Source organism: Mchenga conophoros, linkage group LG15 (genome assembly GCF_057382185.1).
Source record: "Mchenga conophoros isolate Kocher_MC1m ecotype Shallow Benthic linkage group LG15, M_conophoros_male_GT1.1, whole genome shotgun sequence".
NCBI classification, from domain to species: Eukaryota; Metazoa; Chordata; class Actinopteri; order Cichliformes; family Cichlidae; genus Mchenga; species Mchenga conophoros.
Window position 1 is genome coordinate 27,057,546 of NC_140540.1, and position 19,651 is coordinate 27,077,196.

The window sequence follows — 19,651 nt, forward strand, 5'->3', positions numbered from 1 at the left end:
GTATGCTATGCATTCTGTTGATACTGCCTCTAAATGAAAGACTCTAAATGAATATCAATGGTACTGAAAGTAGTTGTAGGTAATGTTACATCTGAGATGATTATGAGTCATTTTTTTTTTTCACTTTTTGTCAGCCTGGCTACAGTGCTGAAGAGAAACCTCGGGTTGTTCTTATTTTCTTCAATCAGTGATGAATGTTCTGGCTTTGAGGAGGGCTTTCTTATAAAGCAACAAACTATTTCTCCAGGCTCTGCAGGTCTGTCCTCAGGGTGTGTGCCGCATTACGGAGGGAATCTTCCTTTTTACATCTCTATTGAATATTCACTCTGCTGCTGTGCGTGAGGGAGGTCAGCTTTTCTTTTACAGATATGAACGTGGTAATGACTGTTCTCCCTCCCAATAAAGAATAAACCTGCAGGCCTATGCAAGCTTATAATGATGTTCTTAGTTTATACACGGGCAAAGCTTACTTACAGCATGTGTTTGTATGTAAATATAATTACACTGTAATTTTACAGAAAATCTAAACATGTAATGATGCCATAGACTGTGTTACTACATGTTTCTGACACGTCTGTAATGCTGAGCGGTCCATGCAGAACTATATTAAAGCTGAGAGTCTGAACGTCACTGATGGTCTGAGAGTCATCTGAGGCGAAGCAAAACTACAAACAATAAATCATGTGTAATGCTGCTATGGCACTTTTAACCCCCCACAGCACGAGAGGAACCACAACAGGAAACCGACACAACAGATAATACAAAAATGATTTTTATCAGCAAACACACACACACACACAGCCTTTAATCTTACAGCAGCGACCCCCAAATGTTATAATGCTCTGTCTCCACAGGAGATATAAATAAAGTTCAGTGTGAGTAAAGACGAAGTGACAAGACCTTGAGCAGAAAAATGGAACAATTCTGACTTTTATTTTATTTCTTTTATCAAACTGTGAGAGGAAGCTGAGACGAAGAGCTGACATCACAGTAATGTGTGCTGAGCCGGGCACACACACACACACACACACACACACACACACACACACACACAGAGGGCAGGGTAAAGAGGAAGGCTCGCACTGGGGTTTCTCACTGCTTTGTAGTTCTCTTTAATTGCAGCGCTTAGTGTTTGTTGGATGCTGTGCAGCTGCATCATCGCCCTCCTCATCCTTGTCTTCACCTGTGTGGCCTCAGCAGCCAGCTTCATCATCCACCGCCACACCTGTGAGTTTTCTCTGACTGGAGTTTTTGCTGTAGCGCTGACTTGAACGGTCAGACCCCAGCTTCTCCACATTGCTCTGCAGGCTGTGTCAACATTTCAGGCTGGAAACAGAGGCTGAAGCTCAGAGGTGGCACTTTGAACCTTCAGGTGTGTTTTTCCTGCTTTTCAATACAGCATGAGAGAAAGTTTGAGGTTAAACTCTGTTAAATGATGTAATGTGTGATATTTTTTAGATAAGATCAGGTGTGGTGCAGTGAGGCGTTTTCTGTTGATCGAATCGATAAGACAACGTTTCCCTCTGAATGGCACGTTCTGTCAGCTGCTCGCATGAGCACAGAAACCACACAGTAAATTCCTCTTTACTGCATCAAGAACAAAGTTTAATCAAAGAGAAACTGAGTCCATCAGCTTTGCAGCATCTCTGCAGCTCAGAAACATTGTCGTTAAATCACTGCAGCATAAAGTTTGTGCTTGCTGGAAGAAGAGGTTGCCGTCAGATGCAGGTTAATGATTGTCAACAGAAACATCAAAGCAGAAAATATCATGTTTATACTTTATCTGATTTTTAAACTTTGAAAAACAAAGAAATAAAAACCGTTAGAATCAATTTAACACGTTTTCTGGAGCCTGAACTTTTCCACTTGTCAGAAACGCTCAATAACCTCTGGCCTACCCAAATGTGGGTGAGTGGCTACTCTCAGAAGGACTCTAAGTATAAACGTGCGAGCCCAGGCAAGCTCCAAGCTGTCATGAACTGCCAGCTCACATTTCTCCACAAGCAGAATAGAAATCTTCCCATGAGCCTTGGTGGAACGGCGATGCGGCATCTGTGTCGTGCAGGTTAAACTGATCTTAAAGGAGAAATAAATAGTTCCTCAAACACCTCGGGTTCCTGCTCTGCACTTCTGCTCCCAGGGCCCTCGGCTCTAATTTGTCCCCTCAGACTTCCTGTATTTCAAATGTCACCTGCGGGGAAGCGAAAGGTCCAGAAGACCTCAGACGATTTCATCCACCACGCTGCCCCAAACATCGGACGTGCGAGTGGTGGGAAACGGCCACTTCTCGTTTGTGTCTTTCTGTCACCTGCTCAGGTGTTTGTGAATTAACTTCCTGAAAACCAGCAGCTGATCTCAGGCCAGCATTGAGCACACCTGCCCGCATACTCCAAATAATCTATTACATTTCCCGTCCTGTGATTAATGGACTGACTGAACTTTATTTAAGGCACAAACACACCTGTCAAATCAAAAATCAATTAAAAACACAATAAAAATATAAAAGCAAGACTTTCAAATAAATATAGTTGCATTAATTTAACATAAGAAAATAATAAAGATAAAAATAAAAACTGTAGACTACATGAGACTATATTCAGTTTAGTTTTATTTATACTTTTTATTTATACCAAATCAGAACAAAAGCTTAAAAACACAATAAATAAATACAGTTATATTAATTTAACCTATGCAAATGATAAAGAATTATAATAAAGAAAAGAAGACAATACAAAATAAACCAGACTATTAAACAAAATGAAGTTTAAAAGAAAACTAAAGGTATAAAAATCAAATATGAAGAATACAATAAAATACAGCAAACTGCAGAATAAATAAATTACACAAAGGTAAAAATATAAAGATATAAAAATGAAAATACATCAAATAAAAATGAAAAATGAAATTACATTAAAAAGATGATAAATAAAAGTTACTTTTCATTACTTTTGCTCACACTGGGTGATTACAGCTGGTAACATGAAATGAACTTGACTCGTGCCTTGCATTCATAGAGCATTTAGTGACATTTGGACATTTATTGATGACTAACTGCAGCTAAAGGTTAGGAGGAAGTTCTCTTATTTACAGGAAGCACATCGATAAAAAAACACACCTGAGCCTGTCAGTTAGACACACCTGGCTCTTTCGGCTCGACTTTAATCTTTGCCGCTCTCCGATGCATCCATCCATATGAATGTGTGCAAATGTAGTTAGACAGCACTCAGTTTAGTGTCAGTGCTTGTGAGAATGGGTGTGATTGGGTGAATGTGGCATGTTGTATAGAGCGCTTTGAGTACTCCGGGAGAGTAGAAAAGCGCTATATAAGAATCAGAATCAGTCCATTTGATATGAAGGTAAAAATGTGAATATGTGAAGAAGAACATAAGAGGGGTAGGTGTTTGTTGGCTGCGGATTGTGGGGGAAGTAACCAGGGGGGAAACCATGCATGCACGAAGTGGGTCACTCGCTGTTTCTGACCTCTTTTCTGCAAACTTCCTGCAAAAGCTCAAACACCTGAAATGGCGTGACGCGCACACCATTGGCACTGCAACAAGCATGTCTTCATCTGAGTTTACGAGCAGCAGCAGCTCAATGTAACCGGTCTCTGCACCACTTTCACACGTTTAACATGTCAAAGTCCCGTTTAGGTTTCAGGACTCGTAGCTCAGCGGGGATGAGTCAGATCAAGAGCAAGCGCTGAAATCTGGAGGCTGTAAAGTGTGTCACTCATTAACATCTCAAAGCTTTCTGTGACTGACACTGTCTGTTTTCTCTTTACAAATCAATCCAGACTTTCCTCAGAAGCTGTTTCCAAAAACATCTCACTGACAGACACCTCAGTCTGTGCTGTAACCAACACTTACCATCAGCCTCACATTGAGCTCAGAACCCAAACGAGGGCCAGGAGCCTCGCAGAGTTCTGCCTAGTTTACAATGACACAACAATGATCACATCACAGTGCAGGAACATGAACATAACACATGCAGAGAACAGCAACGGCAACATGAAAATGAGATAAAACTCATTCTTCAGATTCTTAAGAGGGAGATTATGGGAAAATGGGAACATTTAGAGCATTCAAGTGGACAATGGGACGTTTCAAAGAAATAAGCTTACACCCACTGTGAAGCTTTGTCACTGTGTTTGCATCAAAGTCACCAAAAACAGTGTTTAAATTAATGAATAAGAAGAGTCACTGTGGTATTTTGAAATGCTGTTTCATCAGCCGGAAACATGCCTGCTTCAGGTTAAAGTTATGGTAATAGTGTGGCACTTAGTTCTTGGAGTTGGTAATTTAGGATGACGTGTCTGGGATCCACAGGCAGTTCTGTGGATTTCCAGCTCAGGCTGCTTTCCACTGTCTCACAGCCTTGGACAGTGAACTCATCTTAGTGCTCCTAGAGTTTCACTGCAATAAAACGCTGGTGTTAAAAAGAAACACTGCGCTGGTTTGAGTCGTTTCTCTCTGATAGACTCCAAAAAACAGAGTTGTCATCACACACAGCGTTAGTCATGGAGACCCACAGGTTTCAATGCTGCGACCAATACTTATTCACATCATACATGCATGAGAAAGAGAGAAGGAAGAGCAGGCTAGAATTAAAGGGTGGGTTTGAAAACAGTAGTGAGACTTGCTGTGATGGATAGTTTGAACATGTGCAGAGGGAGACTGGATATATTGGAAAAAAGATGATGAAGATGGAGCTCCCAGGCAGGAGGAGAAGAGGAAGACCTCAGAGGAGGTCCATGGATTTAGTGAAGGAGGAGATGCAGAGGGTTGGTGTGACAAAGGAGGATGCTTGGATAGGAGAAGATGAATGCACATGATCACATGGCTAGAGAAAGGAGCTGAAAAACAAGAAGAAGAATTAAATTCTCTTGTGCATTACCATTAGAAATATCCTGTCTCAGAGTGATGCTGAAAAACTAGTTCTTGCATTTATTACTTGTATAATACTTGTTCTTCCTTAGGCTTCAAATTTTCCTTTTTGCTAAAGCATATACAGGGAGTGCAGAATTATTAGGCAAATGAGTATTTTGTCCACATCATCCTCTTCATGCATGTTGTCTTACTCCAAGCTGTATAGGCTCGAAAGCCTACTACCAATTAAGCATATTAGGTGATGTGCATCTCTGTAATGAGAAGGGGTGTGGTCTAATGACATCAACACCCTATATCAGGTGTGCATAATTATTAGGCAACGTCCTTTCCTTTGACAAAATGGGTCAAAAGAAGGACTTGACAGGCTCAGAAAAGTCAAAAATAGTGAGATATCTTGCAGAGGGATGCATCACTCTCAAAATTGCAAAGCTTCTGAAGCGTGATCATCGAACAATCAAGCGTTTCATTCAAAATAGTCAACAGGGTCGCAAGAAGCGTGTGGAAAAACCAAGGCGCAAAATAACTGCCCATGAACTGAGAAAAGTCAAGCGTGCAGCTGCCAAGATGCCACTTGCCACCAGTTTGGCCATATTTCAGAGCTGCAACATCACTGGAGTGCCCAAAAGCACAAGGTGTGCAATACTCAGAGACATGGCCAAGGTAAGAAAGGCTGAAAGACGACCACCACTGAACAAGACACACAAGCTGAAATGTCAAGACTGGGCCAAGAAATATCTCAAGACTGGTTTTTCTAAGGTTTTATGGACTGATGAAATGAGAGCGAGTCTTGATGGGCCAGATGGATGGGCCCGTTGCTGGATTGGTAAAGGGCAGAGAGCTTCAGTCCGACTCAGACGCCAGCAAGGTGGAGGTGGAGTACTGGTTTGGGCTGGTATCATCAAAGATGAGCTTGTGGGGCCTTTTCGGGTTGAGGATGGAGTCAAGCTCAACTCCCAGTCCTACTGCCGGTTTCTGGAAGACACCTTCTTCAAGCAGTGGTACAGGAAGAAGTCTGCATCCTTCAAGAAAAACATGATTTTCATGCAGGACAATGCTCCATCACACGCGTCCAAGTACTCCACAGCGTGGCTGGCAAGAAAGGGTATAAAAGAAGAAAAACTAATGACATGGCCTCCTTGTTCATCTGATCTGAACCCCATTGAGAACCTGTGGTCCATCATCAAATGTGAGATTTACAAGGAGGGAAAACAGTACACCTCTCTGAACAGTGTCTGGGAGGCTGTGGTTGCTGCTGCACGCAATGTTGATGGTGAACAGATCAAAACACTGACAGAATCCATGGATGGCAGGCTTTTGAGTGTCCTTGCAAAGAAAGGTGGCTATATTGGTCGCTGATTTGTTTTTGTTTTGTTTTTGAATGTCAGAAATGTATATTTGTGAATGTGGAGATGTTATATTGGTTTCACTGGTAAAAATAAATAATTGAAATGGGTATATATTTGTTTTTGTTAAGTTGCCTAATAATTATGCACAGTAATAGTCACCTGCACACACAGATATCCCCCTAAAATAGCTAAAACTAAAAACAAACTAAAAACTACTTCCAGAAACATTCAGCTTTGATATTAATGAGTTTTTTGGGTTCATTGAGAACATGGTTGTTGTTCAATAATAAAATTATTCCTCACAAATACAACTTGCCTAATAATTCTGCACTCCCTGTAGTTAGGGCTGGTTCAGGTGACCCTGCACCTGAACCAGCCCTTAGCTGTTAAGTGTTTGCAGAGATGTAGTTGAATAACATGTGGATTTCATTTAATTTTTTATGAAAATACAGAGCTGATTAATGTGCGAACTGAAGATGCTATAGCATTCACACAGCTTCTTCATCATGTGTTCTCTGGTCTTCCTCTTGCCATTGTCTTTGTTTCACTGTGAGTCCATCAGACACATGTGCTGTAGTTTGATGTTTTCTCTCTGCTTGCTTTACAGTGATCTACTCTGCAGAGGATTTGGTGTCCAACCGATCATACCCCACGGAGATGTCCAACCAATCATACACCACGAATATGTCCAACCAGTCATACACCACAAATATGTCAAACCAAGCATACCCTATGTCGACGTCCAATGATGACAATAATGTCACTGATTACCTAGATTACGGTGGATTTTGTTCATTTCCCAACAACCAGAGTGCGGCGAAGGTGATTGGCCCGTACATCCACTCTATCATCTGCATCCTGGGCTTTGTGGGAAACAGCCTGGTCATTGTTACCTACGCCTTCTATAAGAGGACCAAGTCCATGACTGACATCTACCTGTTCAACGTGGCCATCGCTGACCTGCTGTTCGTGCTGGCGCTGCCATTCATCGTCTACAACGAGCAGTGGTCGTGGCCGATGGGGCAGGTGGCCTGCAAGCTGCTGCGTGGCTCCTATAGTGTGAACTTGTACAGTGGCATGCTGCTGCTTGCCTGCATCAGCACTGACCGCTACATCGCCATTGTCCAGGCTCGGCGTAGTTTCAGACTGCGCTCACTGTCATACAGCCGCGTCATCTGTACCATCGTCTGGATCTTCGCTATACTTGTGTCCGTCCCCAGCTTCTACTTCTACAACTGGTACGAGCCATCACACTTGAGTGATCCTAATAACCAAACGCATGTTTGTGAGTTCAAGTTTAAAGACTCAGAAACAGCCGCTGCGGTGAAGGTGGGCATCCCCAGCACCCAGATCAGCGTGGGTTTTTTTCTGCCACTCTTCATCATGATCTTCTGCTACAGTGCCATCATCATCACCCTGCTGAAGGCCAAAAACTTCCAGCGGCACAGAGCAGTACGGGTGGTGCTGGTGGTTGTGGCCGTTTTTATCATCTGCCACCTGCCTTACAACATAGTGCTGCTGTATGACACGGTCAGCCTGTTTCAGGAGGTCTCGTGTGGTGAGGCGGACATGTTGGAGATGGCCAAGACGGTGTTCCAGACCATTGCTTACATGCACTGCTGCCTGAACCCAGTGCTGTACGCCTTCGTAGGGGTGAACTTCAGGAACCACTTCAAGAGGATCTTCAGGGACCTGTGGTGTCTTGGAAAGAAGTACATGGCCCCACGCCGCTTCTCCAGAGTCACCTCTGACTTCTACATGTCCTCCACTCGTCGATCGATGGATGGGTCCAGCAACAGTGGCGCTTCTTTCACCATGTGAAGACATCCATGTGTTGATCTCTGAAGCTCCAAGTCTCTAACTCACCTCTCCTGACTCACTTCTGTTTTACCGACGAGATTCTTAATCCAGAGTGAAATATTTTGAAGATAAAAAGATCTAACACCATGCTGCACATCTTGTTGTACTTCATCATTTTAATTGAGAAATATTCCAACTCCTGCATTTGACTGAAGACGAGTCTCCTGCAGAGCCTCCTGCTGTCTGTATTACACAATTGAAGCCCAGAGCTCAACATCTCCTGCAGCTGCAGATGATGAGCTCTAAGCGAGGATAAAAATAACCTTGAAGAGTTTCTCTGACTGATGTGTTCCTGAAAAGACTGATAGCGACTGGAAACTTCCCAACAGGCTGAGTGTTTCCTGTCTTCTGAAGGTCCAGAAAGGATGCAACAGGCTCTGATGTGTAGTCCTGCACACCTGAAATATTCCTGTGCTCAGGTAAAATAGCTATGTGACCTGCATAGGCAGCAATAATCAGCTGCCTCTCCAGTGAGTCCCTCCTCCCACAGCTGAACTACGCCCCCTGGTCCTGGTTCTGCTCATGAACCAGTTCTCCACCTGCTGCACTTTCTGGTTAGAGAGACCCTCAAGAGCAGAACCAGAACTAAACCCACTCTAATCGGACCATCTGTACCAGGAACCCCGACAGCGAGCACATGAATTTTCAAATTAAGAGTGAGGGGGATTGTCCAATCCCCAACACACCTGATCAGCTCATTGTAGTAAACTCGTCATCAGACCAACACCTTCTAGCTCCTTGTCTGGTGACAATGTCTGTGATTGCTTTGTGAAAACTTTTAATGAACTGTTTTTACTCATATCGCTGCCAGCCACCACCCATCAATGCAGATTAATAAAAGATGGCTGGCATTGCGTGGAGTACTGGTCATCAGGGTCAGGGGTCAGGCTTAGAGTTTGGTTGTGTTCCAGCCAGATGATCAATGTTACAGTGATTCTGTCATGTAAGTGTGTCACACAGTAAAATATATCCATATAAGGGATGAGCCTAAACCTGACCCCTGACCTGTTAGAAGGTTCCTCAGCAGACTAACTGGACATTGACCATTAAAACCTACCAACAAATAACAGCTGATAGGCTCCATCACCCACATTACAGGCATGTTTTCAATCCCTTTTTAAAATTTTGTACCTAAGAATTTTTTTTTAATGTTAATTTGCTGTTTGTCATTTCATTTATATCAGAACTGTGCAAGTAGTCTGCATTGACGTGAATGTGTAATCCTAATCTGCTCACAGGTGATTTCCAGGATTAAGAATTGAAACTTTTCAGAGGTTTTCACATCCTCATTTAAGCCCTGATGAAATACAGGTTTTCAGTTTTAATTTTGTCTCAAGGCTCAAACATTTCAAAAACTCTGCTTTTCTTCATATCCAACTCTTATTTGTTGCAATTCCTCTCATTCTTTTTTTTTAACTGTTCGTGCCTGGGTTTATTTTTATGACACCCAATGTATCCTTTGAATGTAACATTACAGCTCAGTTGTCAGATTTGTGCCTTTCAGAATAAATGCAGTTTATTTCGTCTATTTCTACGAGTCTGAGTTTTTATTTTAACGTCTCTGTGGCTTTAATGGGATTTAAAGCTCTGGTGTTTAAAGGACGTTTACTGATTTCCTTTTAAAGGAGTGCAACAAAATACTTTTAAAGGAGTACTTTGTTGCACTCAGCTGAGTTACGGCATGACCTCAATGTTCAGACTCTTTGCAGAATTAGACTCCACAAAAACAGGACTATGGCTGTATAGGAATTTCTTTTACTTATGTATTAATCACATTATTTTATTGTATAATGCAGTGTTGCAGTGACGTGCCTGTGAGCTCCGCCGGCAGCCAGCTGTGCCAGAGTGACCGAGCCCCAGGCCCAGAGGCCGAGGGCACCCCACCCCCCAAAGGGCCCCGAGTGAGCCCCAGGCTCCAGGCCCCAACTAGCAGCCACCAGGAGTGAGCCGGTGTGTACCTGGACGCCCATCCCCAGACACCAAGAACCACCAATGCACCGATGTCTGAGGGCGTCTGCCACTGGCAGGGGGAGTGGTGGGGGGAGATAGCCTTATGGAGGCCTATCTCCCCCCACCACTCCCCGAGGTATAGAGGCCACTGTGTGTGTCGCTTAGACAGTTGGAGAGAATACATCACTTGTTCGTAAATAGAGAGAAGGAGAGAAAAAAAATGAGTCTGATTATGTGTGTGCATATTTACTAATATGAGTACGCTTGACTTAAGTGTGTGTATCCTATACATCTGTGTGCACTGTGTAATTGATGTAAATGTGCTGCCGTTGAGCGCATGACTGTCCGTGATCATGCTTTACGTATATGTCGAAATAAAGGATGTTGTTTGTGGATGAGTCTGGAAGTAGGTGATGGAAGCAGTGAAAGAAAATAAGAAGAAAGAAACCAAGGACAAGGGTGAGCGGCATAAAAAAGACATGGGAAAAAAGAAAAAAAAAACGAGAAGAAAAAAAATGGAAATGTTCCAATTAGACCATTGATGGAGAGTGACAGTGTTAATTCTGCTACGATATCACACTTAAATTGCTGCTGACAGCTCTGCTGACAGTGTAACACTGGGCGGTGAATTCACTGTGTGCAATGCATGTTTTAGCCTCTATCTGACAGTGGAAATTGGAGCGTGTCTCTTCACTAACTGGACCTCTGGACTCCACATACCGAAGTCTCAGTGTCAGTGTTCTGTCATCTGTCCTGCCTTTTGGTAAATAATAAAACCATGTCTGTGACTTGAGTTCACACGCATGAATCAGAAGGACGCACATGAATGATATGACCACACTGAGGACAAACTGTGGATATGTGAGCGTATTAAATCAGACCGATTGTAACAGGGCAGCCCTTAGCGGCTGGAAACACAGTGAGACAGACCAAGGCAAGTGTAGTGGAACAAAGTATTTATTTGCTATATGGCTCTCCTTAAAACAATTAACTTGTCGAGCTTCTTCACAACACAAAAATCCATCCTCTAATGACAACTGGCAGCCTTAAATATGTTCAGCTGTCACAGACTTAACCATTATTCCACTCTCAGGTAAATTCTTAAATCCCAACCTTCCACCACAGTATACAATATATCAATAAGAATAAATAAATACATAAATACATTTTCACATTTACATATTAATAAATACTTCACACTTTAATGTTACACCAAACCCAATATTATAAAAACCCAGAAACCCAAGCACAAAAAGATTCACCACACTCTCTTTACCAATGGTCTCTCCCGGAACCTTTAAATGGTGTCTGGACCCCCAGGGAAACATTTGCCCAAACACCTTGAAGAGGACACAGGCAAGAAAGGTGAGTAATCATTAACTTACAAACACTTATTTGCAACACTTTTCCCTAGATTTCACACACACATTTGCATTAGTTTTCCTTATTGGTAAACCTTAATCACAATCTCAATCACCATTCTTCTCTCCTGACAGACAACCACCACATTCCTTGACGAGGAGCAGCTGTGCAGGATCTGAAATAAGGCCACCAACTGATTTTAAAATTCCCCATAAATAGTCAATAAATATTTAAACTTCTTGTGTGCAAATCCATGCTTAAAGTGCAATGCTCATAAATTGCTTGATAAGGTGCTTTTAATAAAGTGAAAGGTGTGCTCTAAAGTGCTATACAGACAATACAATATAAATAAATGCAGTAAGGGAGTCCTCTTCCTTACACCGATGCATGAGTGAAAAACACAGACTGTCCAACACAGGAGTGTTAAAGTCACAACCTTCATGTACTGATTTGTTTCTGGGCATGAATTTTCATCAGTCCACTGTCACAGTATAATGATACAAACGGGTATGGTATATTTGAAGTGATGTTTTCTACTCTTCATGGTACAATGTGTAACATTTTCACTGCTAGGTGTCAGCAAACTTCAGATTGCAGTTAAGTTGTGTGTTTTTTTTTAAATGAAGATTTAATAAACACAAATGGTGATAATAACTATTTATTATCACTTTTCCTTTTAACAACCAAATATAACTTCATTTACAAACATTTTGAATCCTGAGATAGGCTGCTTCTACTAAAACCTGACTGCTTCAATAAAACCAGAACAAGTTCCTGTATTTGAATACTTTCCTCCATCCTGCACATAGCAGCTAGCATCACACTGGTTAGCACATTTTAAAGACCTATACCACACTAGAAGTAACAACAAGAAAAGTAAAATCAATACACAACATTCTCATAGCTCCCAACTGGATTTTACAAAAATATCTGAGCTTTACTGGCACAGTTCTTGTTGGGTCTGCGCTTCAGCAGCCCTGCTGGTTCAGAAACGTATTCCCGTTAACAAAGCAAGACAAACAGCGACTGATCGGTTTTAACTTGCGCAAGGGAAACCCCGGTCGGTGTCTCAGAAAAGCACTCTGAATCCAACCGCAGATGACTCCGACCCAGGTCTCTGCTTGCCGCCTTTTTATTTAAAGCAGTTACAGTACACACAAGCACCACCCATTGTAAACCCCCCCCCCCCCCCCCATGGTTATAAACGATAAGGCACTGTGTGTGTGTGTGCTCGTGAGTGTGTGTGTTAGTGTTTGGGGGTGCGTTTGTGTGACTTCCTGCTCAGAAAAGGGTCATCTCTCCCACCCTGTACGTGGCTTAACCCCTCTTTAACAGTCTAACCATACACAAACACAGGTGAGGTCATAAAGGGCAGGAAGTAAAACATCCTCACTAAATAAGAAAACAGAACCCTCACATAGGATGTGCCTATAATAAAACACTACAGCCTCCAACACCATTCAACACGCTGGGGAGGGGGTCAGAAACAAAGGGATGTCTTTGATCATACAGTGTGAAACAATGTAGAGATGGTAAGCATAAAATTTTCAACATTTAACAATTCACTCTAACATTTCCCTCCTGTTTTGTCATGCCAGATTATTTCTGTGTAATATATTCTTATCCATACACCACTTGCTTGACATTTTCAGTGCAGGCGTCATTTATACACAGGCTTCTGTCATGTCATTTATTTCATATTGTTGCAAAAGTACATAGTTAACAAATGTATTAGAAATCATTTTAGTTAGCATTGATCTTATACAAAGTAAAATGCATCCTATACATAAGTAAATCAATGTTAACAGTCCAAAAACAGGAGTTAACATTTTCAAAAGAAGATGCCTCCATGGTCCAGACATTAACCAAGCTATCCAGCTTTGTGGTGCATCTCCTCCCGGTGTGCGATTCATCATGTATTTCTGCAGTGTGGTTAAGTTCTGCAGTGCTTCATAAATGTCTCCTCCAGTTGTATATCCATCTGGTAAAAACGTACTACATGTTTCACCTATCAATTTGCATACTCCTCCTTGCGATGCAAGGAGGACCAGCTACTGGTGACTCTACCTTTCCATTCAGGTTCAGGGGAGTTGAGAAGTTGGCAGTATTCCAAGTATGTCTGTGAAGGTTCTCAGTCATCCAGGTCATCGTAGTCAAAGGAGCTTGTAAAGAAAAGCGTTTGGACTTCTTTAAGTTCGGGGCGATCGTGGCTCAAGAGTTGGGAGTTCGCCTTGTAATCGGAAGGTTGTCGGTTCGAGCCCCGGCTTGGACAGTCTCGGTCGTTGTGTCCTTGGGCAAGACACTTCACCCGTTGCCTACTGGTGGTGGTCAGAGGGCCCGGTGGCGCCAGTGTCTGGCAGCCTCGCCTCTGTCAGTGCGCCCCAGGGTGGCTGTGGTTACAATGTAGCTTGCCATCACCAGTGTGTGAATGACTGGATATGTAAAGCGCTTTGGGGTCCTTAGGGACTAGTAAAGCGCTATATAAATACAGGTCATTTACCATTTAAGTTGCTTGAAGACGTTTCACCTCTCATCCGAGAAGCTTCTTCAGTTCTAAGGTCAAATGGTGGGGAGTCCCAGATTTAAACCTAGTGGGAGTATCCCCCCAAAGAGGGACAAAAGGACCCCCTGATGATCCTCTAATCGCCTGAGCCAAGGTGTGAAAATGGGTGTGGGTCCCAATCAGCCAGAGTTTAGGGTGAGATTGCCATGTACCCAATCACTTCATTTACAATGTGTGGGCCATTATCACTATAAATAGTCTATTCCAAGTACGTTTTCCTCCTGGGTGTGTGGCTAAAACAAGCAAACAAACTGTCTCGCTCTCAGTGATACTATACGGCTATAGCCCAGAAGAATGTGTAGACAGTGGCATGTGTGCACAAACATAACAATTAGTCTTGTTGTTTATGTAAGCGGTTGTGTTCATAAACTCCCACCAGTAATTGTTGAAAACCCATGTGGGTACTGGGTGTGGTTTCCTTTGTCCCAGTGTGCTCCTGTCAGCCCACACAGGGTCAACAGGCCCAAGAAGGTGAACAGCACATACCCAGCCATGCTAAGTTGGGTTCAGGATCCGTTGGTTTCTTCACCAGTTTGACACCAAAACGACACTAAAAGTCGCGCACCCTTTGTACCTGGACTTTTCACCATTACCCAGAGTCGGCCAGGAAGTGTGTTACCCTCTTGCAGTAATAATAATAATAATGGATTGGATTTATATAGCACTTTTCAAGGTACCCAAAGCGCTTTACAATGCCACTATTCATTCACTCTCACATTCATACACTGGTGGAGGCAAGCTACAGTTGTAGCCACAGCTGCCCTGGGGCAGACTGACAGAAGCGAGGCTGCCATATCGCGCCATCGGCCCCTCTGGCCAACACCAGTAGGCAAGTAGGGTAAAGTGTCTTGCCCAAGGACACAACGACCAGGACAGAGAGCCCAGGGATCGAACCGGTGACCTTCCGGTTACAGATGCGATTCCCAACCCCCTGAGCCACGGTCTCCTCAGATTACATTAAGCAGTGCGCTTAATGTATCCAGGTGGGCCTCTCAGCTATCTTCACTGCTGTGGGCGTCATCAGCAGCACCTGATAGCGACCTTGCCACCGCGGACTGGACCAGTACTTCCTCTTTAGGCCTTTATCAGCACCCAATCTCCAGGCCCTGCTCCTGTGGGGAAACAGAATCATCAGGCAGATCTTTTGTTCTCATGACTTCCTTACTCTTTAACATTTTAAGCATCCAATCTGCTAATGTGTTCTTCTCTTCTGCTTTTCTATCATCACTACAGAATACTGGAACTCTGAATGGTCTACCATATATAATCTCAAAGGGTGTCACACCATTCTCTGTCGGAGTAATTCTCATATACATTTTAACTAATTCTATACAGTCTACCCATGTCCTGCCTGTCTCTTCCATTGTGTAATAGGGATTGTCTGCTGGTGTTGTACTACTAAAATGTGAACACCATGTGCTCCTAAAGCTGCCTCTTTTGCAATCTTATCTGCAAAAGCATTCCCTAATGTGACTGGATCATTCCCTCGGGCATGTGCTGCACATTTACAAACAACAATTCTGCTGGGCAATAATACTGCCTCCAGCAAATTTTGCAGGAGCTTGGCATGTTCTACAGGTTTCCCTGTATGTCATACCTCGTCTTGCCCACTGCACTGCAAAGAAATGTAATGTAGCAAATGCATATTGGCTATCAGTGTATATTGTCACATTTTGTTTCTTGGCAGCTTTACACGCTTCCGTTAAAGCTACTATTTCTGCTGCTTGAGCAGACATGGAACATGCTAACTGTCTTACACGGATAACTTTCTCACTATCTACTACAGCAAAACCTGTTTTAGTCTGTCCCTCTGCTGTTGCAAAACTTGAACCGTCAACAAACCAAACCTTTCCCCCAACAAGTGGCATGTCTGTTAAGTCATTTCTTGGTTTACACTCCTTCTCCACGTGCTCTCTACACTCATGAGGAGTGCCCTCATCCTCCGTCGGCAGAAGGGTTGACGGATTCAAAGTTGTGCACCGCTTTATGGTTATGTGTGGTTGTGAGAGTAGCAGTGACATTAAAGACAAGTGTCTTGCAGGTGACAGAAACGTCATTTTAGTGTGCAGCAGTAAAACATCTACCTTGTATGGAACTAGCAGTGTCAAAGGATGAAATAGAACTATTTCCCCACAACATTGTACAGCTTGAGCCGCTGCACATACTGACCTCACACACGCAAAGCGCAAGCAACTGGATCTAATCTTTTAGAATAGTAGGCTACTGGCTTCATTCTTCCCCCGCTGTCTTGTGCTAACATTGAAGTCATGAAACGTCCTTTACAGTCAACTGTTTGGACAAACGGCTTATTATAATCAGGCAATCCTAACACAGTCGAACTTGTCGACAGTTGTTTCAACATGCAAAATGCCTGCTCTCCCTCTGGCTTCCAGCTCAGACTATCTGACATTGCTAAAGACTGGCTATACACCATATCTAACAGTGGTTGAGTCACTTCGGCAAAGTTAGTCACCCAGGAACGACAATAATTAGACAATCCTAGAAACTGCATCGTGTTTCTTTGTCACTGGCCTAGGAGCTGCTAATAGCTGCTTTCCTCTCTGGGTGTATGCTTTTCCCTGCTGAACTGAGCTGGTGACCTAAGAATTTCACCTCCTTTTGTATCCACTGTGACTTTTAAAGTGACGCTTTATTCCCTGTTTTTGTTAGATGTGTCAGCAGCGCCATAGATGTGGTTTTACAATTTTGTTCTTAGTCAGACGCTATCAAAATATCATCCACGTAAACTAGTATCTGTGAATGGGATAGTATTTTGAAATCAGACAAACAATTAGTAATTGCCTGCATAAAAAGGGTAGGGCTGTCACAGAAACCTTGTGGTAATCTAGTGTAGGTGTATTTTTTACCTTGGTGTGTAAATCCAAACCAATCTTGTGAATTCTCATGCACTGGTATGGAAAAGAAAGCATTACTCAGATCTACCACTGTGAAATATGTCATGCCTGGTTTTATCTGATTTAGCAAGGTATGGGGGTCTGGGACACATGGTGCAATACTCTCTACAGCTTGATTTACAGCCCTTAAGTCTTGAACCAGGCACCACGACTGGGAATCTGCTTTTTAAACTGGAAAAATGAGCATGTTACATGCTGCATTTGGGGCTTCTACCAGTATTCCTGCTTTAATCATGTCTTCTACTACAGGCTTGATCCCTACTTCTGCATCTGGTTTGAGGGGATATTGTTTCACTCTGGGTCTATATGAGGTTTTAGGCTGTAATTACTACTGGGTTTGCTGTTATCATTAACCCTACATCAGTCTTCCCTTTTGACCACAAAATGTCTGGGATCTGTTTGAGCTCAGGGTGATCATTTAAATCTACCATATATCATTCTGCTGTTTCATTCTCACTTCCCTGTAAGTGTATCTGTGGTGTTGCATGTGTCACCCATCCCAGTTTCTTACGGAAGATACTGTTGTGCATATCTGCCTCCCATTCCCCTGCAGCTTGCTGCCACTCAGTGTGCTCTCCCTGCTCCACTAAGAATGCCAAATCTCTTCACTCAGCTGTGCTACACTTAACAAAACATGTGGCACCTTTCCCTTAAAACGTTGTTGAGCTGCTTCAGAAATTATCGCACTGCATCCTGCCATTTGTTTTTCATCAGTGTATATTGCATTTACAGTAATTCTTTGAGGACCTAATTTCATTACTTTTTCAGTGTAGGCCTCATCAGGTCCTGGTGTAGTTTTAAACCTAAGTGTGATATGCATTTCATCTGGCACCTGTCTATGATAGCCCTCAGCTAATCTCTCCTCAGCTGTGGTCAACATTTTATGGCTTATCTGGTCTGGTTTAGAGGTTAACAGGTCAAGCGTCCAGTAGTAATGTACATCCCCACTGCCCTGGTGAACCATTGTTTCAGCAGTTTCTCCTTTTCCTGCAATTATCATTCCAACAGCCGTTGGAGTAATCTGCAATGAGTGGATGAAACCCACTCATTAAGCCATGCTTCAACTGCTGTTGATAGGGGCCTGCTGGGTCTGCACTCTCCTCAAGTCCACTATGCCTCTTAAACACTTCCTCTAATCTACCTCTATACCCAGTACACATTGTTGTGGCCATTTTTGTTGAATGTTTATAAAACGCAATTTGTATTCATTTTTGTTTTTTCTTTAAAGTTGTAAGAATATGCTGACCTAGTTTTGTTATGTAAATTTGTAATTCATTTTATTGGAAAAGTTTTTGGAAAGTGATTGGTTTATTGGCTTATGGACCCTCCCATTAATCAGGGGATTAGGAGCACCCTGGAGGGGTGTGGTAAAGGTGGTTTTTTGTTTGCCAAATGTCTGATGGGGAGAGGGTTAGAAAATGATTTTTTGACCACTTTTGAAGTTGTTAAAGCAAATTAAGTTAACTTTCGTTTAATTTTAAGTTTTAAGAAGTTATTTGGTTGATTTTTGTTTATAATTTTCCACGAAATAAATGGCATATGATTTTTAAACAATGGAGTCAGAAGTGCGTTCTAAAACAAACCTCCCGTTGCCAGCCACGGCCTTTTCTTGGACTTTTTTGGTGTTTGGAACATAAAAGGCCGTGCCATCTAAGTCAAAAAAAAAAATCATTTGACTCGCTTGGATGTCAACTTGGAAGCTGGGAAAAACTTGCAAGATTGAACTTGGAAGATTGCATCTTTGCAGAATGGACTGAAAAAATGACGCAAAGTTCGTGAATAAATGCGAAACTTTGTTTGGATGAGCTGAGCATCCAAACAAAGATTTTCATAAATCTTATTGTGACCCGTGGTAGGTACCTATTTAAAATAGGACAGAGCCGTAGGCGCACAGTCAGTTTAAAAGAATTTAATTTTTAATACAAAATAAAAGAAACAGTGTAACAGCGGCACCTAAAAACAATTAAAAGCTTTACCCTATTAAAAACGATAAAACTGTACGATTGCCCGTGAGACAGGACAAGCGCTGCGGGGAACAGTTTAAAAACAAATCGACATAGCACACAGGTTAAAAATGGACGGCAACTCACACATGACCCCAAATGGGTAAAACACTATAGAAAAAAAGACAAATCTTCGGTGCCGTCTTCACTCGGGCCCACCGCTGTGCATGCAAGAGCGGGGAGACAAAAAAAAAAAAAAGGATTTGTTTTCCCTGCAGCGCCTTCACAGTCTGCGGCTATATATATATATATATATATATATATATATAACTGCTGCTACAGTTCAAAAAGGCTTTAAGAACAAAGAAAGCCCCTTTAGTTCATTCACCTTTGCCAATGCCCCTAGAGACACATGCACCTGCTAAGGTTAAACCAGAAGGGGAAAGCCCAAGGCCAATCTCTTCTCAGGTTGATGTCCACAGCAGTGCCCTAACAGAGATCATGAGAAAGAAAAATGAGATTACTGAGATGCTTGTAAAACAACAGAGGTTGTCACTGCTTCCAGCAGAAGAAATTCCTGTTTTTGGTGGTGATCCTTTGCATTTTAGATCCTTTCTTAAGGCGTTTGAGCAAGGAATAGAAACTAAGACTGATAACATGCAGGATAGGCTTTATTATTTAGAACAGTTTACTACAGGACAGCCCAGAATTTTAGTGAGAAGTTGCATGCACATGAGTCCACAGAAAGCTTATGTTGAGGCAAAAAAGCAGCTTGAGTGGAATTTTGATAACAGAGCAAAGATAACATCTGCATTTATAGACAAGG

The 19,651-nt window shown here is 42.5% G+C and overlaps 1 protein-coding gene across 1 annotated transcript; it reads left to right on the top strand.

Moving 5' to 3' along the window:
- Positions 1–1,118: 1,118 nt before the first annotated feature.
- ccr6a (chemokine (C-C motif) receptor 6a) lies at positions 1,119–9,620 on the top strand. The gene is made up of 2 exons (XM_085246611.1): positions 1,119–1,372; positions 6,840–9,620. Exon 2 carries the CDS (start codon positions 6,890–6,892, stop codon positions 8,051–8,053), a length of 1,164 nt encoding a protein of 387 aa, XP_085102737.1. The 5' UTR covers positions 1,119–1,372; positions 6,840–6,889; the 3' UTR covers positions 8,054–9,620.
- The last annotated feature ends 10,031 nt before the right edge of the window (positions 9,621–19,651 follow it).